Here is a 24,914-nt window from a genome sequence, read left to right on the forward strand (position 1 = left end):
TTTTATTAAGCCCTTCCAGTAAAATTTAAGTTAAGCTGTAGTTAAAAAGAAAAAAAATATTTTGACAATAGGCTTCCTATTGAGAAATATTTTATTATTTTGGTATTTTCATATTCTTGTGACTTATTGAACAGCCTTTATCTATAAACATATACCTTGAGTTGAAAAACCACAACCCAAAAAGTTCACAGATACACACAGGGTCACTTGAGCTGAATTTGAACACTGAGTAGCGAGGACTAAACACCAACATCTCTTAAAAGGAAAACGGAGTTCCTACTATACTTTGTAAGTTAGGTGCATGCATCAAGAACAGAACCGTCCTTGTATTTACCTATTCAAAAACCAGCAAAACTCAGTAGATATCAGAATTGCTACACAGACCCCAAAGCAGATACCCAGTTCATTGTCTGTGAAGTAGTAAAAAGATACTTGGTTTTTTTTGTCCTTGTTTTAAACTAAAGGTATTGCTATAAATAATAAAGCCAGAGCCCAGAGGGTCTGAACTACACATTCATATGGAGGACACACTGTTTCTTAACAAGACGGACCGGGTTCAGCTTTTCCTTTCATACAGGAAAGAAATTTAGGTTTAAACCAGTTTTGCTTTAGTAATGAAAAATTTAGTTCTTAAGTATCTAATATTTATTCTAAATTATACTGTATGCTGTCTCTACTGAAGTTGCTGCATTACAGCAATTACCATCTGTATATCTGACCTCTTATTATGTAAGGCTGCTGTAATTTAAACTCTGAAATTCAAACTAAATTACAATCTTTCACCCTTAGGCACTCGGTTCAACTTCAACCATTGAGCTGCCCGTCTAAGCAAAGAGATGAAGGTCAAACAAAGGACACTTTTCCTTCAGTAAAAGTAGTTAATAGTTTTTGCTCAGCTCTTGTATCTTTAATGAATAGGCTGACTGATAAGGGCAGAGGACAGGGGACACAGACAAACCTGTCAACCCACAACAGAAATTTCCGTTCAATGCCACCTTCTGTAGATACGCAGATACATTATTTTAGAATACGCAGTCGACCAGCTACGATTTACCATGGAAACCACCATGAATGCAGCCTCATATACATAAGCATCTAAATATACATGTTTTTGTAACATACCTTTGTGCAATGGTTGAGGCATGGTTAAGATCTGGATAAGCAAAAGGGATGAGACATCTCTGTAAAGTACAGGAACTTCTGGCAGTTCTTCACTTATCCTGAAAAAAAAACCCGAAGACAATCATTTGTGATACTATAAAACCATTTTCATATTTTACTTTTATTTTAAATAGTATTACATTTTATATCAAGCTTTCAGAGGAAAAATACAATTCTCCCTTCCCTTACCTAGGGTAGCTACAGGCCCGTACGCCATGTGGCACTTCACTGGGCCTTCCATAAAAAACACATGAAAATGTCAGGAAATCAAAATGCATCCACCTGCTGCAGTTTTAAGGCTAGCTTCATTCTTTGTTCCAGCAATCTAAACTGTCTTGCAGGCAAACCACAACTGATAAACTGATAGATAGTTGTACTGAAGTTATACACTTATCTTTATTAAGCTCTACCACCAAAAGTACAGTCTCATTCTCCTCCTTTAGCTTATTCTTCAAGACACTGTGGACCCCAGTTCCCCAGTGAGACTTAAGCCCTGCAGCAAGTGCCCAAGTTTCTGTATAAACAGAATCAGATTGAGCAAACATACAGACAAGGCATTAAAAGCCCTCTTCTGTCTCAGCTCTGCCCTTTCAGATCACAGCTGATGAACTACCACTGGATCCAACTACTGCCTCTTCCCAGGGCACCAAACTTTTCCTCTGACCCAATTCAGCTGGCACTGGCTACTCCACTAGCTCAGCTGATGACTCCCCTTGGTGCCATCTATCACACACACACATATCAGAAAAACTGAGCTCTTGCAAACCACGTGCTGGAAAAGGCTGTTCCCATGCAGGAAGATGTAGATGCATGCAGGAGATCCTTAGTGCCTTCTGTCAGCTTTGAGAATCCAACCAGTTCATCATCTCTGTGGCACATAAACACGATGCTACATTTGGAAGGAGACCTCTACATCACTACTGATGTCACAAAAACTCAGACCTCTCTCTACAAAAGGCACTGCTAGGAGTGAACAGAATTTTAACACGCAGAAGCAGTCATGTAAGAGAGGACTAAAAGAACACTTTTTGTCACATGGTTGACTGGTCTTATAAAATGAAGTCACAGAAACATGGTCTAACTGGCCCTTTTGAATTAATGAACCCAAACAGCTACAGAGCAAACACTATCTAGAACACCTTCTGCTATCATCAATCATTTTATAAAATGACTGTTTTAAAACACTGTAACATACATAATTATACATGGGCCCCTGCTAAACGAACAAACAAAATCTACCAATCAGTACACTGAATTCTAAAGAAGACAAAGGGGGCAAACATTGTGCCCCCTACACTACCAAGTGTAGTTATCACACTATCAAGTCTCCTTTTCGAAATTATACAGGCAAATATGACGTTAATCTCACTACGTCTATCTTCACCTACAGTTAGTTCTATTTTACGATCTATGACACACAGTTTTATAATAACCCTCATTACATAATGACTTTAAAACCATGGATATCTCTCAAATTACTTCTCACCTTTAAATTTTCATTTATATATAAATTATGGGAAAAATAATTTGGAATAGCAGTAAGAAAAAAAAAATTAACTCCCTCTGGTCACATGTAGTTGAACACCTCTTTCTGACAGGGGTATCAACATCTACCATTCAGCAGTCATGGAACAATTAGGTCAAATACTACTGGCAAAATTAGGAAATATACATACAGAACACAGTGACTGACTTGCAGTATTGCAAATAAATGAACTCATTTCCACAGGCAGGACCAACTGAATGATTTGCCTAATTTATTCATTTCATATGAACTGGAGAAGTAAAGCTACATTAAAAGCCAGGGTTTTAGATAAGCTGCTTCCTTTGACATCAACCACTGCAACATATGAAGCACTTAAAAATCGCTCTGTCACTTGTTAAGAGCCTAAGCAACTTCTTCATTATGACACTGAAACTGAATACATAAAATGTGTTTAGAAATGTGTTTTATGGAAATTGCCCATCCTGACAATCCCCAATGCATATGTGAAAGCTTGATAAATCTGACTTTATAAAAAAATGTGCCACAGAAGCACTGAATAAAATGAAAGCAAGTACATTTGCAGATGGGACCAAAGTAATATAAAATGATTCAAATGTACTACAGTTGCACACTGAATCCATTAAAAATGGGGGGGGGGGGGGGATAAAAAAAACTACATATTGCAATATAAACATGTGTCAAAAAGAAAAAGGCTTTGCTCAACATTCTGTATGGACCTGACCTCTCCTCCACTACAAGGTAATTGGGCTGCACCTCGCTCTGCCAATACTAGAGCTGTCTGTCCACCAACAGCTGAGCAACTCTGCCTCTGTATTCTGCATCCTCCTGATAGAGGTCACAGCAGAATGGGAATGGATATAGAGGAACAGAAAATTCTGTTCTACTCCACAACAAGCAGCATTTGCTTATGGCATTTCCTTACACATACCCTCCCCTTCCCCTTGTCTCTCAGCTACAGACACTTAAAATTTTTGTTTGATACTAACTCCAACTGATTATGAAGTTAGAAATTCAATAGTGGTAGGTTTGGGCCTCACACCTTTTCAGACTGTCAGATGAAAACCTGAGACACAGGGATATGGATGCAGCTGAAGGCTTAATCAACTAGGGCAAATTTATAGTCTCTTCAGAATTTGCAGGAGGAGAAATACAGCCCACAAGTCCCAGCCTGCAGAAAGGTCAGAGGAATGCACAGCTTCTGATGTTCATGGTAAGAAAGTAGAATTCTACTATTTATTCTGGGTACATTCTAGGATATAATCACAATTTCATATTTGCTCTTCCTTGTGTCACAGTAGATTCTGCAGCAAGTCAGTTTTTCTCCTTATACAACACAGCATTTCACTGGCAGTACTAACAGCAGGCATCTCACAATCTCTCTTTCACCACTATGCCCCTAGCACTCCCCTGTCAGCTGTTCCCAAACTTACTCAAATTAACCTTTCTAAAAGCATGGATTAGTTGCTTGACTTTGTTCATGATGCAGCCCGCCCAAGTTACATCAGCACAGCTGAAGAAGATGGTAAGCTAAAGTACAGGGGAAGGAAGAAACAGCTGAGAGCAAGTACTCCTGGAGCTGGCATTACCATCAAAACCTCCCTTTCCTAACATATGTCCTGTGACACCGGTGTTTCAGGCAGCAATTGTGTTTATAGAATATATCACATAAGTCCTGTTGCAGCATGTATATGTAAATACCACCTCTTACACAAACCTTAACTAAACCCCATTGTCCCATCATCCTACTCTCTTTTTCCCATTTCCCATTTTCTGTGATGGAGATGTGACTCAGGAGGTTCCCACACACACTTGCTCATTCCCATCCCTGTGCTGCAGTTTGTTGCCTCAGTGTGACACTGTAAACACTCACCCAATTGATCTAGCTTAGAACAAAACATCAGCAAAACACTCTGGTAAAAATAACCCAGTATGTTTCAGCATTTCAGTTCATCATGCATTTTGCCCCCACAAGTGCTTCTACTGCAAAGATCCTTAATGCTTTAACAAATAGTTCTTTGCCAACTTATTCTGTCCGTGAAAACAGACACAAAAATTTCAGACTTTGTAAAGATGTAAATTAAAAAAACATTATATTCTTTCATTTTGGGTTTGCTGTTCCTGAAACTCTGTATATTCAGAGTAGTATATTAAATCCACATCTGGATTCAGTAATTATTGCCTCCAGCTGCTCTTTCTCTGCCCCCTGCCAGAAGCTATTATTCCACTTACACCACAATAATTGTTTATTTGATCACCATTGAAACCAGATCTGTCCCTAGTAGAACAATCTGTTTAAACAGAGCCCGTGGGACCAAGGAACTGCATAAGAGAAAGAATCCACTTTACTATTCACAGTTCATCAGACTTAGCTTTGTCTTCCCTCTCCTCCCCCTTCCTTCAAACAGTTCACATTGATTAGGCCCTTTCTGAAATAGTATCTTCTTGCTCAGAACTTACTTATTTCTACTTTACCCTGGTGTGACTGCATGAGCTCCTTCCTATCTTTCCTCTCAGCTGCCATGTTCAACTACAGAGCAATCTAGATACCATTGTAGAAGATGACACTGCGCAAAACCAGGGGCTTTGGGAAGTATAGTAGAACAATTCTGTGAGTCTTTATAAGTTACTTTGATCAGTCCTCCCAGACACATGAAATCTAAGGCATGATTTATGAATAATGATAGCTGAACTGTGTTAGACCAAGCTACTGGATATTTCTAGTTGTAAATATTTATGTATATTTGAATCAAGTAACTTCAACTAAATAACTGTGAAAAGGTAATGCAATGGCACTTGCATTCCATAAATTACTTATTTATTTTAGTTCTGAAAATTAGACTTTTAAAGAAACAGAACACGAGTAACTTCTATGAAAACTGCATTCAACTGAAATAATAAGCATAAGTAAAAACAAAACAAAATCGGATAGCATGTTGGGTAGCATCCTGTGACTTTCCTGATCTTAAGTTATTTGAATCACAGTAATACAGTCAGATGGTATAGATCTTTTCTTCTCATTGATATTTTACAAGTCTCTGTTTAAAGTCTCATATGCCCAGTGTGCCATTCCAGCTGATGATTTAGATTACCTGGTTAGCTTCAGAGTGGCAGAGTGCTATCAACATCGAAAATCTGCAGTGGTTATTTTTCCACCACCCTCTAATCTTCTTCAGTTTCGAGCAGTGAGTGCATTGCCTTCTAATTGCTCTGAGCATTTCCTGTAACTGAAGAAGTCTGCTATTCTGGATTTCTCAGAAAGCGGGGTGACTAAGAAATGTGCAATTAGATCATACACACCAATCCTATAAATGCCATCTTCAAGTGCAACTACAACTTCAAATTCTAAAATATAATTAACAGATATACATCTTATGCTCTAATTTATGCATTTAAAACATGTCCCCAAGTTGCCTCCTCTGCAGCCTTCTAGGGCCTGCAGATTAAGGTAGGAAAAACATTCTGAAGAGGGAGCAAAAAATTCCCGGCATGATTGTATCTGTGTATCCTAACAGTAAACTGCTTCATGGCAAAATGGATGATTTCTCAGTTATAGCCTCCTAAATCATGAAGGATGCAGTGCCAATTAGGATGTAATACCCAATCCCTATCAGCAAGTCTACCAAGAAAACTTGAAAACCAGTGCAGAAGACAACAGAATTACTCAAATGCATTCTCAACATGCAGCACCTCCTGCGAAGCAAGCCAGTACGGCCTACTGTACCATTAATTTCTAGGTGATTCAAAATATTGCCTAATGAAACCTAACTTGCAGCAATCTAACCTTGTTATGACCAATGCAGGGTGAACTCCATCAAGTCTGTAAGGGTGAAAAAAAGTTGCAGCTGAAGAAAAAGCAGCCCCTCTATTAACAGCCGCTTCCAAAGCCAGCAAGCTCTTAAATTCCAAAATGAGAAGTGCACAGTCCCACAGCCAGTCTGCCTGCCAACAGCTTAGCAACCTTATTTAATTTTGCCTGGTGTAAGTCAGTCAACCTTACATGTAGGTCAGGACAGAATCACAGGAAACAGACTCTCAAAGTGGTCTGAATGCATGCTAAATGACATAGGTTTCCAAGTAATAAAATTATTGATGCTTTGTTCTGCTAATGGTCTATAAACTGTTTTGTTAATCTCATTTAATTAATTAACAGGATAGTTTATAGACCATTTGCAATAATCTAATGTTGACTGCAAAAAGAGACCTGGGTCCAAGAGGACAAACAGTAAAATCTCAAACTAGAAGCAAGCAAAATTGTTTTAATAATTTTTCCCAATTTGCCGAGTAGGACTGTGGCATCACTGTCCTATATCAACTCTTGCAACTCCATAATGCTTTTCACTTTAGGCTCCTATAAACACACTGAAAAATACACAGATGCATAGGCACTAAAAGGACAGTCTTTCAACACTACTGCAAGCCATAAAGTGGAGACCTTAGCTGTGAAGATGCTCCATGTGCCAAAAGGAAAAAAAAAACAAACCAAAAGAAACCTATTTTCCTCTTATGAGGAAAAATAATCATCTATCTTTAGGCAAGAAACCTTTATTCTCACCATCAAGGTAGAATCTGAAAAGAGAAGGGTCTTACAGATAAAAGCCCTTGCAGAACACAGATACATGACTTCATTTATTATATTGTTAATCCTTGCACAGGTGAATGTTTTAAAAGCAAACTGAGGTAAATAACTTGCTTAAAATAACAAGCATGAGGAAAATTTTTAGCTTAAGGTAGAATTACTTCTCAAACGTATTAGACCTACTTATGTTATTTCTGTAACAGCTATTAGTCATTGCCTGATTTTCAATACATTATTCTTGAACTTAATCTCAATGTAAATTTTGTCTAGCATCTGTAGCAAAACCAGCAGTGCACCTATCCACTTACCCAATATTGCTAAATCTGCATATGCTTAAGCTTGCAAGTGGTGTGTTTAAGCTTTAACTTAAAACTGGCATGTGTCAGATATTATATAAAAGAAATCTGAACATTTATTTTTAAAAACATATACGTACAACTGTAAATTCTCACAGAGAATTTACATTAAGAGAGAAAGTTACCCAAAGCTCCTCTGTAGGGATGTTTTTTTCACAAAGTAAAATTAATATTTGATAAATTAAAATACTTGCTCTGGATTTTTATCCTGTATTGGCTGGGTCAGTTTCCTCCACGGATTGTACGCAGAGTCTATACTGTACAGGCGCATGTGCATGGCCAACACGTGGAACAGCTGATCTGAAAGGTGGAGAAGACAGATTGCTGATTATTATATATAATACTATGAAGTATTTTACATTAAGATGCCATCATTTATTTTGCGTGATGCCTGTCATCTCATTCCAAATAAGCTAGTACCCTAAACAAGCATATTTTTATTATCTATTCATTAAAACACGTTTAGAAGAAAAGCAAGGTTTCGATAGAAGGCAGTGAACGCATGCATGCACATTAAAAAATTTATTTTTTTCCTCTCCTCACATTCTGAGGCAGGGAAAGGCTGTTTAGAAAGCTCCAACCACATCCCACTGGTTTTAGTGCTCATAAAACACTAGCTCCACTTACTTAATTATAGGTCTTTTTAAAAAATCCTGTTTCATATGTTGCATATGCTGCTATGTTGCTAAGGTTACATGCACACTTCACTTCCCTCTCTAGCTTATGCCAGAAGCCATGATATCCTAAACGTGTCTTCTGAACAGAGACCGATACACTTTCAACACACAGCTTTTATTCTCCTCTCTCACAGTTAAGCTCTGTACACAACATATGTGAAATAAACCTTAAGTTGCTAAAAGTTCTGGCCTACAGCAGGGTCACTTCTGCCTTCATAAGGTTATTTGATAGGTAGGTAACCTTAGGAAGAGAAAAAACCCAACCAACCAAAAAACCAAACAACTTCAGACCATGCAACAATGACAGAGAAATAACAGTCTTTATAATGGCAGAGATTTGTCTATACGAGCTGCAGGCAAAGTTTGCTGATAGTCATCAATTCAAAACCTTCTGTACATCCACTGTGTCCATAATATTTGCAAGACACTTCCAGAACCTTTTGAACAAAGGACACTCAAGTTATTATTCATACACATTACTGCAGTATCTTGTATTAAAATGCACAGTTTTAATTTCTCTATGAATCAGCTGATCAGCACAAAGATAATAACGGCTATTCTTGCTCCCCTTAAGCAAGCCAGGAAGGCAGGCAACATCTCTGTTGACAGCGTTTCCAGAGAGGTATAATAAGAACGACAGAATGGTTTGGGTTGGAAAGTTATCTAGTCCAACTCCCCTGCAATAAGCAGGGACACCTCCAACTAGACCAGGGACTACCAAGGACTCAGACTTCTCTGTGTTTACAACACAGTTACAATTTGGGAACAAAGCATATTTTATCTTCACAGGTTTATATTAAAATACTATTTTCCACAATCATGCTCACTTTTTTCCTCCTGTCACACTATCTTGCCATTTGCTGCCGTGTTTGCTTCTCCTCTTCAATTTTCTGGGATACTGTCTCCTTCCTCCCTTTCCTTTTAACTCTTTCCCATAGCATCTTGCCATCACCTTTCCCCTCACTCCTCTTTTATTCCTTTAGTTGATACCTTTGCCTCCTACTCTATTCATCTTCCTTCTCTCTACAACTCACTCAGCCTACACACTCACTCACAGGTCCTCTTTTTAAAGTAGAAATAGCAGCTATTAATTTATTTTCCATAAATAGACAATTACTCAGAGGTACGCAACAGCCAAAAGAGGCGCATGATGAAGTCAGCTGACTGCCAGAGCCTCAGGGCTGTAATTAGCTCCTGGGGTTTGTAAAATAATTGGAGATGTAGATGGCATTGGAACTGATTGCTGTCACCTGCTTTCTGAATAAAAACAGTCACCGAGGACAAAATAAGTCATCTTTTCTCCCGGTAAGAGATTCCAGCAGAACATGGCTTTTCTGACAAACTTCAAATCCCTGAAAATATACTGATAGTTCATCAAAATGATAAAGCCCCCCTCTAGCATGGGTTGATATGGAATGAAACCCATTAGACCATTCCTTCCCTCCTGCCTCTCTGTGACTAAAGGGAATGTCACCTTTTTCTTTTCTGAACTGCTCCTTGCCTCAAACAAGGCAACTCAGCATAATTAATGAACCCTCTGTTCCTTTTAACAGCTATTTTCTTGAGCTTTTACTAAGACAAAAATAAGCAGGCAAGCATCAAATTCTAGCACTGGAGAACTTATTTGTAATTTCTAAGCATGTAATATTTATGGATGCAAGATATATTCTATCATCAACTGAATCTGAACAGGAAAGTTCCATATAGGAGTCTTATAAGACAGTAATTTCTGTTTGTGATCAGTCCTCTGGAAGAAAACGTGTTTAGCACATGAACGTAAAGCTAGGAAGTACGTAATAAGATACAGTTACAATGACCTTTTATGAAATATTTTTAATGAAATGGCTTAAAAAATTTATGATGCTCTCCAAGTCAATGCCATGCTTGCTTCTAGCCCATGGTGACTGAGGAATAATATTGCCCCAAGTGCTGCACAGCAATGGCCCGGTGGCAGCCACCTTCCAAATCAGTAAAATTGCGTTCTGATTTGGCTATTGCCTTCGTATTGGTATTATCTGAGATTTCTAACAATCAGCAAATACTCAGGACTAGCCAGACGAATACACAAAGGTTTATTTCCTCACAAACACATTCTTCTGTTTTACACCACAGCGGCTCCAATTGCTGTACCTCAAATTTACTATAATTACAGAGTATTGGAGAAAGCCAGGGAAAGCACCAGAGCTCTGAGAATGCAGACCTGGCAACTTCTTTATACACCAAGTACTTGGTGTTTCACCACATTCTTACTTCCTGAGGACTGGCAAAAATCTGCTCTGAGTCAAATGAACGCCAGAGGTTTTTTCCCCTGGGTTTTTGTGTGAAAGCATCATTCCAAAATACAAATATGAAATTACAGAGCATCCTCCCGTTTTCTTACACCCTACTTAGAAGCTCAGAATAGACCTAGAAAAAAAACCACACAGCCCACAAAAAAAAACAACCCAAGTAGCAGCAGAACATTAACATGACAATGGCCCACAGCCAAGAACCTTGCCTATTCTTGCTGAAGAACGGGAGGGAAGGCCACAGCTACACCAGACATCCCAAACCCTACCACCGCTCACAGTGTATCTTACAGCCGGTTCTCTCCAGGACAGACCACCTTCATGAATGGGAAAGACAGGATCAAAGTGATCAAAATAACGTTCTTAACAAAATTTGGTAGAATATTAATTGCAGAAAACATAGCAGCAACAAAATTAGAGAACGGCAATTATGAAGTCACGACCGAATGAGAGCTACAGGTTTGTTGATAATAAACCATGAGAAGTAAACAGTGAAATTAATTTGAACCAGGTCCTCCTTTCCCAAAAACTTTGTAATATTTGAGACTGACTGCATCAAGATAAATTGAGTAAGTACAAAAATCACAAAATTAGTATGCACAATGTAACTTATTGCGGCAAGTCAGCTGCGGCTTGGCAAGATTCCAAGATCTAGAGATTTAAGTGGGCAAAATTATTACCGGCTTTAAAACACATTCATATGGCTCAAATATCACCTACATTAAAGCAGTGCTGTCTCAATTCCCCCAACTTATTTAGATGGTCTTTGTTTTCTTAGAATACATGTAAACCTTATATAAAACACTTACTAGAATCACCTAGATTAGCAGTTAGACACCAGGGTTATCCTTGAGTCAGATTAGCCATCCTAATCCCATTTCTAAAAATTATGAAAATAAATCTGTTGTACCATACACTGCTGCTCTTGGTACATTCTTTTCAACTGTTCTGTACCAGCTCTTCTTCTTAATGTTATTCTGTTGTGAGAGAGGAGCAATAAACTCAATTGGAACGGGAGCAGCTCAAAGGATAAGGCCTTGTCTTTGTACAGGGACTGGAGCTGTATGAAGAAGTGTTCTAATGCTGCTCCTCCCATAAAAAATAAAGATAATGGGTACTTTGTCTATTTATCCATACTGCCTGCAGTTGCATTCTTCACGAAGTTTTGTATTAACGGATTAGTGATTCAGGAAGTTACAGGCAGACGTAAACTTTGGTCTCACTATTAATCTTGGTTTGATCTTTGCCAAAGAGATCCCCAATTTCCACATGAGTTTTGTTGCCTTTTTTTCATCTTTCCTTCTTCCAGTCACTTGACTTTAAACTCTCAAATTATGAAAGCTGGAAACAGATGATTTTTTTCTGTTATTAATTCCACTTCCACAATATAGCAATTGTGCTGTGATAATGATGACAAAGAAAATTAAGGAATTAGCTGACTTTGGTTTGCTTGCAAACATGTAGATGATGTGTTTATTTCCCAGTCTCTCTCATATTCTTGTTTTAGATGGATGTAAATAATATACTGCTGTCAAAAACTTCTACTTTGCTATTTTGATCTACTCTTCTAATTTTTTTCATTCTATAAATTGGTATTCATGTTTACAATGTCAAAAGATCACAAAACTCGGTGACACAGCAGTTCACCACATGTGGAATTGAAAACACCCCTTTTCTCAAGTGCTACATGAAGATCAGACCAGACAAGAAACATTATGTTCTTTCCCCAGAGTTTCTTGGGCTATCAGGAAGAATGTACATTATAACACAAAAAAAAACCTTGATACAACCAGATGGGACTTGATTCTTGATAACGAGATTGAAGAATTTTTGTCTCCTTGTAGAGATTTATATAGTCCACTTAGCAACAGCAGCTGCAAAGACCTGCTGACAGCATCTTCCCATTCATCGCTGATCCAGTAGATTGGAATCAGTGAAGAAAAAAATATGTGAAGGTCAGGAAAAGCTTATTAAGGCATTAAGACATGAACAGTCTTTACAAAGTCTTAAGTCTTAATTGCTGATGAAGCAGCTAATTATCCTCGACACCAAACTTGCCGGTGTATGTAATCAACTTCAGCAATAGAATTTCAATAGTATCTACCTTTGCCTCTCTCACACTAGGTAAGAATGGCATACCAAGGTTTTTAGGAAATAGTTAGGATCTAGCATGAAAGGATGAGCACCAAAGACCCGCAGACTGCCAGACTCTAACTGAAAGAAATAAACAGAAAACACTAAAACAAACCAAAAAACCCAAACAGCCACAGAAACCCACTGTGCCAAGGGAAAAAGCATTCTTGAAAACTACTTTTATTCTTATTTTCAGTGACTCAGAGATCTGGTAGGAATCTTTGCAACTGTATTCATATGAATAGATTACAGGAAGAGACAGTTGCAACTGAGCAGTTCGTAAAAGAATCAGGTTTTTCTTCCTACACGAATACTCAGTGGTTCCAAGTACCACTGACCATATTGGTAAAATGAGAGAGCCATTACTATCAATGTGGTTGAAAAAATTGATGCAGAAGGAAAATGAAGAGCTGGGAAAATGCTTCACGTCCAGATGACTTTCTCTGCTCACAAAAACACTAGAAGCACTGATGAAATTGATACTAACATCTTAATCAAGACAGATGACACTGCTGAGCCACCTACAAACACAAATCACAGGCTTCAAAGGAACAAGAAGAGAAAAAACCCCAGCCAACAAAATACCCAGTAGAGCAAAAGGGCTTCTTAATGGTTAGAACCATCACAAAAGTAAGGAAGGTGCTGGACATTTAAGGTGAGCTTACACAAGTTTAAATACTTTTTTGATGTCCCCTTGTAAATTACTGTCCTTTCCAATTAATGCAGTTGATGCTGAAATGCCAGACTCTGCTATCTGAGGGAAGTATAAGGGTAAGGAGCTCCTATGCAGGGAAACTGAAGCCAAAGGACAAGGTGACAGAATATTTAATCCTTCCCCTAAAAAATTAATCCTATCCTTATCACAAAGGGAAAAAGGAAAATAGAAAAGAAGGCAGCCAGAAAGAAAGAACTATTTAAAATTATAAGGAAGAAAGGACTAGATTATAATTTAATTTATAGATAACTTTTAAATTTTGGAAATTTTTCGCTCTACTATTGCAAGATTACCAGAGTAACAATGGCAGAGAAAAACACGTATATACAACAGAGAAGTAAGACCTGTGCAACTGCTATACATCATAACTATCCCCATACCCCATGAGGTTTTCAAGGCCATAGACTAGAACCGTAATGTGGTCCTTAAAACAGGACTTAACTTTTAAGTAATAAGTGAATAGGACTTAATTTGCATTTTTCGGTTGCATACCATGTCATAACACACACACACACAAAACTTTAAACCTTAAAATGGCAATTTTACAGACAAATTTTCTTCATTCTTCTTGCACAGATTCAATCACTGATACTAACAGCTACATTAATCACTCTTAATTTTACTTCCCAAGAGCAGCTGCCCTCAAGGTGCAATCTACTAAAACAACTTTTGACCATTTTGTTCTCTGACGCTTGCCACTGTAATGGCTCACCTGGGACAGCATACCCCTCCCTTCTGCAATACCTAATCAACAAACTTTACAGTTCTTACAAGACACAGTGGGTTGCTTAATCTCAGCAGAAACACCTCATTATCTCACAGGTAAGACAGACAAAAATGGGCTATGTTTTATATTACTTCTGCTGGACCTGACATGAACGATGTTTAAAAACAAAAGCAGTTTCAATACTGTGCAAGCAAGACTTTAAAAAAACCAGTATTCAAGTCCTAGATGGGGCATGGATTTTCAAGATTACTCTATCTTCACTGTGTAGGAGCATGAAGGTAATCCTCTTGGAAAAAAAAAATTAGCACGGAAAAAATAATAAAATCTATTACAGAAAGTAAAGTATCTGAAGAACCGTGATTTTTTATCTCTAAATGCGACCATAAGGAAGTGGTAATGACAGAAACTCATATAATTATCATAGGATCACAGAATGGTTTAGGTTGGAAGGGACCTTAAAGCTCATCTGGTTCCAAGCCCCTTGCCACAGGCAGGGACACTTTCCACCAGACCAGGTTGTTCAAAGCCCATCCAACCTGGCCTATTATGTAACAGTTTCTTGAAAACAAACCTTTCTATATAGGGAGAAATATTTCTGCTTCCCACTAGACATAATTAGCCTAAGGTCCAAAACTAAACAGAATGCTACAAAATGGAAGGACTGTATAGATCTGTCATAGGAGAACCCTGTTACCTTACATTAAAAATGAGCCTATTTTCATGCAAGATTTAATATGACTATTTTGATACATAATAATTTCACCAAATAAGTACCAACACAGAACATAAACAGCATGTGTATGTTTTAACAATGAATAGATGACATGTATGTGTCCATGCTGTTTAAAGCAACAATACATTCATACACATAGTGTGTCTCGCCCAAAAGCTTTAAAGGCCTTTCAGTTTTCTCCAGTGCAAGGCAGATACTAGAAGCCATCAACATGACTGATTTAGATCTAAATAAGAAAATGTACCATTCTACACACATTCTAAAGTGGTGGAAAAAAGCAAGTGCATTGTGTTTTAATGCTGGCCCTACTTCATCAGAATCCTTGCTAGAATCCTTAAAAGTAATGCAGCAGCTGAAGGAGAAAGCACTACTTCGTGTACACCACACTCAACACATGTACAACAGTTTAAGAAGGAAACAGAAAAATACTGTCAGTAAATAAAATACAATGTGTTGTAAGCAGAAAACCAAAAAATATCCAGAAATGTTGTAACCTTAAAAGCATCATCAGCACAACTTTCAATCAGAAGAAACTACCAATTTCAGATTAAGCCTTTGTGCTTCAAAACCAGCTAAATCACATCATGGAGAAAAAAATATTCTTCTCTCTAAATATATACACAATTCTGAAGACAAGGATTTAAACCTATGTTTTCCTTCTTGGGCTATTTTACTCTTTATATAGACAAATAACACACAGTTTAAAAGCAGATTTGCTGCTACCAAAAAGTTATGTATTTCAAACATTTGAAATTTTGCAAACTAACATGTATTTTTAAAAGCAATAGTTGTAAACTAATGTGTATATTTAAAAGCCATAGCTAATGTAATCTTAAAGCTTGTTGTTAAGATAATTTCCATACTTTAAGTATGAGACGTTTCTTCAACTTTCTGCAAGTTTAGTTTGTTCCAGTAATCTTTGATGAACAAGCAACAGTGGTTCGTTTTGAGACATACAGAGTTACTGGCAAAATAGTAAAAGTGCTGAAAAAAAATTAAGTATGATAGCAGAACTGTTTATTTGCCAAATACTGAAGGTTTTAGAACAATGAAGATCTGAGAGTTTCTACCAAAGAAAATTTGCTAGACTCTCCTGTCAAAGAAAGAACTAGGGAAATTGAAGACAAGGGACATGGTAGCTGCAAATTTCTGAGACCTAGTAATCAGATACATTAGCACTCAGAGAAACAAACTACTTTACTATTACAAGCAATAGCCAGGGTGAAACAAAGCTTTTCTGCTTTACCCTTAAAATACTTCTCATTTTACTTACCAAAAAACATTAAATGGGTACTATGACAATTGATTTCTAAATAGATTATACTCGCAGCACATGAACATCTCTAATGAACAACTTCTGCGAAGTAGATTTCAGATTTCTCAAATTGCAACAAAACTCACAGAGTAAGGCAAGAAAAAAGTTCTTAGAAGTTGATATAATCTAGAAAATGTTAGAAATAACTAGACATCTTTACTCAATATTCTACTAATTTAAATTGCATTTCGTAACGTAAAGCTTACTTAAACATGATCTTTTCCCAGCTGTACTTGCCCCTCCTGAACATAAATTGCCTCCTCGATGGACCAGTTCAAGTTCCAAGTTTGTTCTGCAAGAAAAACATAACTCTGTTGAATGGAACAGAATTATTCAAGCTTCTACAGACATAAAAGAGTCACCACAAACTCACAGCCTCCACTAAGTAAAAGAATCCTGTGAACTAATCTTTTGTCCAAGATACTGCCAAAATATGACTCCAACTAGCTTTATCAAAATACTGACATATAAGATTTTAAGTGGTTTGATTAGCAAGTACTATATTAAAAGAGCTGCTAACAACTGTGATTGAAGAATAAAAAAGTTTAATTCTGAGGCTTTTTTCTGTAAGCATACACAACTCCTTCATAATTTATGTGCAAATCTGTAACAACAATATGCAGATTGTCTAAATTTCAATCAGATATGTCTAGAAAGTCTATTGGCATGACTCTTGTTTTGCTTTAAACAAACAGACAGTACAATGGATACGCCATCAAGTAACTAAGTAAGAAAACAGCCTCAACTATAATGGAAGCACTGACCTTTATAGATAAGTTTGTTAATAAAAGCCTTGAAGGTTAATTCTGAATGAAACACTGGTATTCACTGCAGCTCATTAATATGACACAGGAGTCGTGTCACTAAATCCCTGCATGTCACACTGAATCTTTCTTTCTTAGTATCACTGTAATCTGATACTTAGGCACCAACTGTTTCAGGCAAATTCGTTAGCTTTGTTTAATTTTGCAACTGGATGTTTCAGTACTGCATTGTCTTCTACTCCCAAGACTTGGAGCGAACAATTTATGTTATGTTCTGTGAGAGCACATACATTTCTTTAATTAAAGGAATATAATTCTATTATTCTGAAATGCTATTTTGCTACTTTAATCCAAACTACAAAGCTCAGGCTAAACTTATTTTGTCCTTTAACTAAGAACGGAACAATTTTAGATGCAATATAATGCAACTGAATACATATTAAAAACTATTCTAGAATTTTAGGCACATACTATATCTAAGATAAGAACACACATCCACATAGTCTAGAGAAGAAACTACAGGATGACTATATTATCCAAGACATTAACTTTTTTTACATATTTGAGCTCCATCAGCTTGAAAGAACAATACATTTTCGATACGCAGTGTTTGTGAAGATACTTTCATATGTTTTTTAAAATAGTAACATTTCAGAATATTACTACCCCTAAATTTGCAGCTTATGCCACCCATTTCTGAAGGAATGCTTTAATCCTCTCTACTCAGAAAAGGCAATTTAACATTGATAATGTGCCTGCTCAGAGCTCCATCTGGTTGCTGCTGATAAGGGCATCTGTGTGACAGGGGAATTTTCCACTCTTCAGACGATTTGCAGTGCTTACTGAACTTCTAAAAATCTACCAGCAAGGAAGCAGGGAGAGGGATTTCATATTAGTGGACAAAATAGCAACTGTAGATCACTACGTGCTAGTTCATCATGGGAATATAAAGGAAACCAGAATGTTTTTTCTACAAACCTTCCGATAACTAATTTGTAGAACAAAATTAATGGCAGCCTTCCATTAAAACCAAGATAATAAAGATTTAAATCAAACCCACTACCAGAATGTCTAAGAATAACTTCCTAGATCTAGAATTTTAAATTTCCCTTTCACCAATAAATATGTACAGAACAAGCCTCAGGGACAATTCTGAAAAAGAAAAAAAGTCTTCTCGATACATGTGAGCTGTTATATACTGCGTTTTGCTATATGGAATGTTAGGATTTGTGGAAATACATGCTCCATCATACATACCATACCAACTCTCACCTCCCGCTTTTTCACTGCCCCCAGCCCCTCAAAGACAGCAGCTTACAATTCAGCTTTCCTGGAAACATAAACATTAGCTTTTTCCTCTACCACATCTCTTTCAAAACATACCTAAACTTTGGCATGGAAGTGCACAGTAGAGAAAGCATCTTCTGTGGAACTGAACATTTCTCCTTTATAAAGTGTTCAACATCATGCACAGCCCTAAATAATTTTGAAGGAGACCAGTGTATCTTCCCCCTAATTCAAGCTCCTTCTGCCTTGAGGATCTGAGCACCATCTGCCCTCTACTGAAGAAAAGCAATGAAGAAAAACTTGGGGCATCTGATATAAGATAGAACACAGAGTGGCCTCTGAAAGCATCCTTTTCCATCTCAGCCTCCTTAACGTGAAGGAAGGAGAAAGGAAATCTATATGAGTGGCTGTTTCCTCTATCTAGAAATCTTCGTGTCATTCATTGGAGAAACGAATTTTGTAGAACACTGGCTTTATCTTCCTCACTCACAGAAAAAACCCAAGAAGATGGATTTGGCTCAACTGTACAGACTCCTGATTAAAAAAAAGCCCTACTTCATCTCTTCTTGTGAGCTTTCATTACAGAAACATATGGGGGTGGGGGGGAAGGGAGAAGGTATTTCTCAGAATTTGTAACAGGACAGAGTAGGGGGACGTAAAAATGCAATGCCCTCTCCAGAAAGAGAACATATTTGGATGGACCTCCTCTTTTTATTGGGACACAAGAATCAAGTTAAGCACTACCAGTTTTTCCATTTCACTTTACAGAGACAACATATCTATATGGAAAGAAAATAACAAAACAGATACTGAAACACAGACAGAGAAGGGAAGAACTGAATGCTCTTATATTAGTCTATATGCAGCCGACAGCAAAACCAAAAGCTTTGTTCTACAGACAACAAAAGAACAAAATGTACTGCTGTGCAACACAGAAAGAGGCCTCCAAGGTACTGCCACAAACGACAGTCATCAGGGCTATGACCGTGGAGCTACTGAAATTAAAGCTAGGCACACGCGATTTGCAAATGATGCGCTATACTAATCTTTTAAGATCAGTAGCAAAACCAACAGGGATGCATGTGAAAAGGTCATAAATTTAACAAGGTAAGACTGTAGGGAAAGAGGAGGTAGCTGAGGAGCTGCATTTCCAGCTGTGCATACAAATCAGGATGCCAAGACCCCTAGTGTGTCCTTTGCTAGGAAAGCAGACAGGGGTTAGCTCTCCCACTGGGTGGTAGAGAATTTGCTTGTAATTTCTCTTTTCTACTACCAGTGACACCTGCCTGGGTAAGCAAGAGTGAAGGAAGAAAAGTTCCTGGTTTTCCTGAAGCAGAAAGGATAAGCTGTGGGAAGCAGCTACATCTTGTTTAACCAATAGTATTCCCATTCCAGCATGCAGAAATACACTTCAAAGCTGGCCTCCAGCTGTAAACCAGCATCTTTTAAGAAGGCTGCAGGTGATGTCATTTTCTGACCAAAAATGGAACATGACTTATAAAAAGATTAAGAATGTTTAATTCACTTGCAAATATGTGGAGTGAATAAAAATATAATTGCATTCAAATGCTTATTAAATGGGGACTACTTATCTTGATCACTTAATTTGTATGTTAAATAACAGGATGAAATGAGTAACAGCTGTAGAAGTTCTGACCAAAAACAATGAAATGTTTCAGATACATGAAACTAGAAATGCTCAAAGGTTGGTAAGGAACACAAGCTTGTTACCTCAGAAAGAACTGGATGGTAATAAGGAAGTTACCTCAGAAAGAACTGGATGGTAATAAGGAAGAAACAGGCTTAATGACAGAAATTATTTCCATAAAGCAAATTAGCCTGTAATTTAACTGTGGATACTCCATTGTTTGGGTAGTTAAACAAAACATTCTGAGATCATATAGAGAAAACTATTTCGCTCTGGAAGATGGCGAGCTCACATATTTATTTCCATAAACACAAACTACGAGGCTGCATTAAAATGTCTTTTTAGAAGTTTCAGAGGTTTTCAACCTAGCTATGTGATTATCAAGTAGTAGAAGCCTGCAAATCTGAATTGCCAAATTGAAAGGTAAAACAGATTAACCATTTTGCAGCTAATCTACACCCTGCTAAGTGACCTTATGAGTTATGGTAACAATATGCAAGACTGGACCCAACACCCAAAATCCTTCAGCCATGAATAAATAGGAAACCACTGACACAAGTCTAGCCTAACAAGGAGGGGTCACAATGAGTACAGGTGGCATATTCTAATGTTAGTGGTCAACCATGATTTCTCTCTCCAGCAGCGCAAGCAGCAACGCAACACTGTTTGGCTTTGAGGTATTTTTAACTCTTGGAATGAAAACAAAAGTCTTTGGCTTGGGGCGTTAATAAAAATATAATAAAATATAGAGATATTTAAAATATATTTAGCTATCTTTTTTTAATCATAGAACATTACATCCAGAAATGTATTATAATGCCATTTTTTTACCTTAAATAGAACATCAAATTGCGGTTACAAGTAATCATACTTTTATACGGGACACTTTACTTTTGAGTCCTTTGTATTTTTGAAAAGATATTAACCTGTAGTGACCAAACACATTGTTGCTAAAAATCTCAACATTACTTAATCTTGTATAGCATATACCACTTAAAATAATGTAGAATAATCTGTTATATATAAAATTTAATTGCTGCTCTTGAGGCACAGTAAAGACACCTTTAAAAACATAGACAATATTTCTTTTACTAGAACTATACAATAATGTAGGTTGGAAGAGAATTCTGGAGATACAGTCCAAACTTCTTGCAGAAGCTGAGCTTTAGATTTGATTATCCAGAGTCCTGCTGAGCCATGTCTTGAGTACTTCCACTGCTTATACACTCAAGGCACTCAGCAACTAGAGTTTATGAAACTGCAGTTAAAAAATACTACTGAATAACTTGCATGCCTGCACTTTCTTTTCTTGACTTGCAGTCAGCACCTTCCCCGCAGTCCTCAGAGCACAAAAAATTCTTTGCTTAGTAACTATTTCAACTTCTTACGGAAAAACACTGTAAATCTGAGCAGAGTAACCATTCAGAGCATCTTAACATTTATGGCATAGATGCAAGGAGGGACCACTTTGATTTTCTGGGAGACAGTGTCTGCGACACTGACAGCCATAAGACTGGAATCAAACATCACAGAGAAAATGCTGGTAGTTCTGACACCTTTTTTTCAGAAGTCTGATTCACACACAGAGAGATTCCTGCTTGCTGATGTAGAAAAAGCTCCTCCTGTGATCCCCATTTAAGTGAACAAAACGACTATCTGACGGAGAGATTAAGAACACCCCGTGATTTAAAATAACAGCAACACGGCAGTGATATAGAAACAATCTAATTCTGCTAAACAGGAGTAAAGGAGATTTGACAGTTTGGGAAAGGAAGGCTGCAAAGGCAATTCAACAGAAAATTCTGATTATATGGAAAACAAAACCTCGAATAAAGAAGAAAACGAAATAAGCGTATGACAGAATGTTCACCAGGTTTCAAGCCACTGCTGCATATGCTAAAAATTAACCACGAGGCATCTCTCCATCTTGCATATGCCTGCATACGAATATTAGAAAAATCTAACCTTGATGTACTAAGTACTCAAAAAGTACTTTTTGGAGAGAATGTTTGCTGTTTTGGTTTAAGTAAACTATCTGGTAACACCATTAGTGTGAAACACAAAAGCGAAAAATAAGAAGAAAACCATACCTACCTGGCTACAGAATACATAAAGAGAAAATCATTGTCAGGTGATCCAAGAGTCTTACTATAATCTGTATACTTCTTCTGTGTGGTACTTTTTATATCTTTCATTACAGATTCCATTTCTTTACTGAGATTGGTTTCAGACTATGAACAAAGACATACAAGAAGATTAGTTAATTTTACCCAAAGAAATGCAGTAGCTGATTGCAAAGCGTAGCACTTTGATATTTATAAAAACACGTTTGCAGGCTATGAAAAATATGCATTAAAAGCCAATATTGTATTTCGCAGAAGTGTTGTATTATTCTGAAAGTTATTCGGGTATGTTCTGAATATGAAAACATCACTGCTTTGTCCATGTCCTAGGTTTAAGGATCTCACTGTTTGTTATTTTCAAGCATATTTTCATTGCACAAGTACACAAAAGTAATACTTTGTATTTCCATGAAGACTAGAAGGCTAAAAAATCTAACAGAATTAATTCTATCATTCAGAAAGACCTCGTGAAGCTTTTAACACATGAATGTCTGCAAACTGCTCTTTCTGTAAAATAATCCATAGCAAAACATGTTCTTAGATAGACATTCTTTAAATAACTTCCAGTTACAAGGATATCGGGGTTTTTACACTGTAAAGAAATGATAAAATATTACGACTCAATTCTATGTAAACTACCATGGAGAGAAGTGGAACTGTACTTCATAAAAATTATATTAACCACATTTTGTCTTAGCTTTTTAATTGTTTATTTTTAGTAGGTAGTGCAGTTCAAGTGCTGTAAATATTTACAATCTCTTGATATAAGGAAAAAAAATAAATTATGGTGTCTTCCATCTCAGGAAAAAACGAAGTTTCCCAGGTTCTCAAGTTTCTAAGAGGTCACAAATGCAACATAATGTAAAAACTGAAAGGTAGAGGCAAATTAACAAGGATCTTTCTGCCTTACACTGATGCTTACTGGGAAAGTTCCCAGCTGTTCTTGAAGATCTTCCACCTCTTGCACAAGATCTTGCATACACTTGTTACTATGACTTTGCCAAAGGCTTCTTTCCACGTTGTTTCCAGGATAACAAGGAAGAACACTATTAGCAAATTGCCTACAGAGGGGACAGGTAAATTCTCCTTTGTCCACTGAAAAACCCTGGAGGACCTGGTCATTCTGAAAGAAAATGAAGAAGATGTAGTTGAAATTTGCAAAAGATTGTATTTTTTTTTAGTTTGACATTTCAGGTGTGTAGTTAAAAAACTAGATCTAAAATCAAAAACTATAAAAATATATAATTGGAATAGCTCCTCATTTTAGTGAAAAAAGTCTTAACTACACAACTGTCTTACAACCCTCCAACTCCACTGATTTTCCTAATTTTTAAGTACTTTCCATTGTCAACAATATCCCCATACTAACTCAGAAATCCTTTAATGGGGTATTTTAAACATTCCACGTGTGTTGTCTCTTCCTAGCAATTCAAATAAAGTTTGAGATTCCTGTGATAAGATCTTTTAAAGACAATTTTATTTTCAGCAATGAGAAATGTTTGAAGATATTTGTCAGAAATATAGGCTGAAAGAAAATCTAATCAAGTAGCCATCGGAGGGCAGCATCACAAAACTCTGAATTTGCTCAACCCTAACTATTCTATGATTCTATGATCATAAAGGATCAAAAAAAATGGAGATGGATGTATGTGATCGGGAAGTAAGAACCTCTCCTGAGTACTCCTATTACTGGCAAGCAACCTTGCTTTACTTTTGTGAATCGCATCAACCATCTCCCACTCCTGTAAATTAATAGTGACTGTAATTTAAACTTCAAGCTATCAGCCCAGAAAGCTGAGACTTTTACATACCTTTCTGGACGCTGATCTCTGATTGTATTATGTAAAAATAAATGGTTTATCCATATGAATTCAAGTCTATATAAATTATTTCAGTACTAAGAACACTAGGAAATAGTTTAAATTATTATGCATTCATCTAGGTAGTAGTAATATCTAGGCTCAAAAGTTCACTGAAGTAAATTAGAAATCTTCCAGAATACAATGAAATGGATTTACAGTTTACTTCAATTTTAAGTGAGAATCCACTGAAAAAGGGACTTCAGCGTGTATATGGTGCAAAAGATTACTTTACCAAAATTCAGTAAAAGAAGATTCTACCATGAAAGCCCAGATTTTACTTAATTCTCTTGATGACACAATTATCCCTGAAAATCATCTGTACAGTCATATGGAAAAGTACAGTTCATCATGGGGTCCAATAAACGTGGCACAGCTTCCAATTTCTCTAGAGCAAGTTCCACAGTATGACCAGTGCTGATACTAACAATACAAAGCACTGCTCATAGTTTTTCACAAAATGAAAACAAAAATCAACAAAATTTATGAGAAAATAAAACTAAGGAAATACCACATAAAGTAATCTTGAATAAAAAGGCTGTTTCATATGCAATAAGAAGTCATCAATTGGTCTTCATTTTATTACACTATAAGACAGAGCGTAATGATTGCTAAAATCTGATGACTTGTACAACTGCAGAGCTTGTGGTAGCATTCTATGGTGCCATTCAGAAGATTGGGCTGCAAGAGGTTGAGGGGGTTGAAAGAGGCCAGCAGTCTCAATGGAACACTACCCTGCATCCTGAGACCACGTGAAAAGAAATGGATGTTTTTCTAGCCAACGGTTTCTAAGGCTTGACTAACAGACTGCATTTTAAAACCGTATACAGCAGTAATTTCCCAATAGCATTTCCCAAGGAGGGAAAAAAAAGCACAGTTCACAAGAGTTAAATTCTTTTAACTCACTTCTCTAACCTGCATGTATATATGTAACATATACCATACACACCTAGAGATAAAAAATATCTAACTTTCTGTAACTCAGTTTTCGTATTAAGAACTAAAAGCACAAGTTTATACTTGTAAAATTCCCCTAATTTTTCTT

General features: G+C 36.9%; 1 protein-coding gene across 6 annotated transcripts in view; it reads right to left on the reverse strand.

Moving 5' to 3' along the window:
* Positions 1-24,914, reverse strand: part of UBR3 (ubiquitin protein ligase E3 component n-recognin 3) — a 110,743-nt gene that overhangs the window by 14,698 nt on the left and 71,131 nt on the right. For 4 of the 6 annotated variants that reach the window (XM_065670423.1, XM_065670421.1, XM_065670419.1 and 1 more), the window contains 5 exons: positions 22,921-23,133; positions 21,982-22,118; positions 16,395-16,480; positions 7,795-7,900; positions 1,123-1,220 (listed from right to left, as the gene is read on the reverse strand). In XM_065670423.1, coding sequence (XP_065526495.1) covers positions 1,123-1,220; positions 7,795-7,900; positions 16,395-16,480; positions 21,982-22,118; positions 22,921-23,133 — 640 coding nt within the window. The remainder of the gene's footprint in view (positions 1-1,122; positions 1,221-7,794; positions 7,901-16,394; positions 16,481-21,981; positions 22,119-22,920; positions 23,134-24,914) is intronic. The other 2 variants (XM_065670420.1, XM_065670422.1) reach the window with 1 other exon arrangement.

This window comes from Lathamus discolor, chromosome 3 (genome assembly GCF_037157495.1).
Source record: "Lathamus discolor isolate bLatDis1 chromosome 3, bLatDis1.hap1, whole genome shotgun sequence".
NCBI classification, from domain to species: domain Eukaryota; kingdom Metazoa; phylum Chordata; class Aves; order Psittaciformes; family Psittacidae; genus Lathamus; species Lathamus discolor.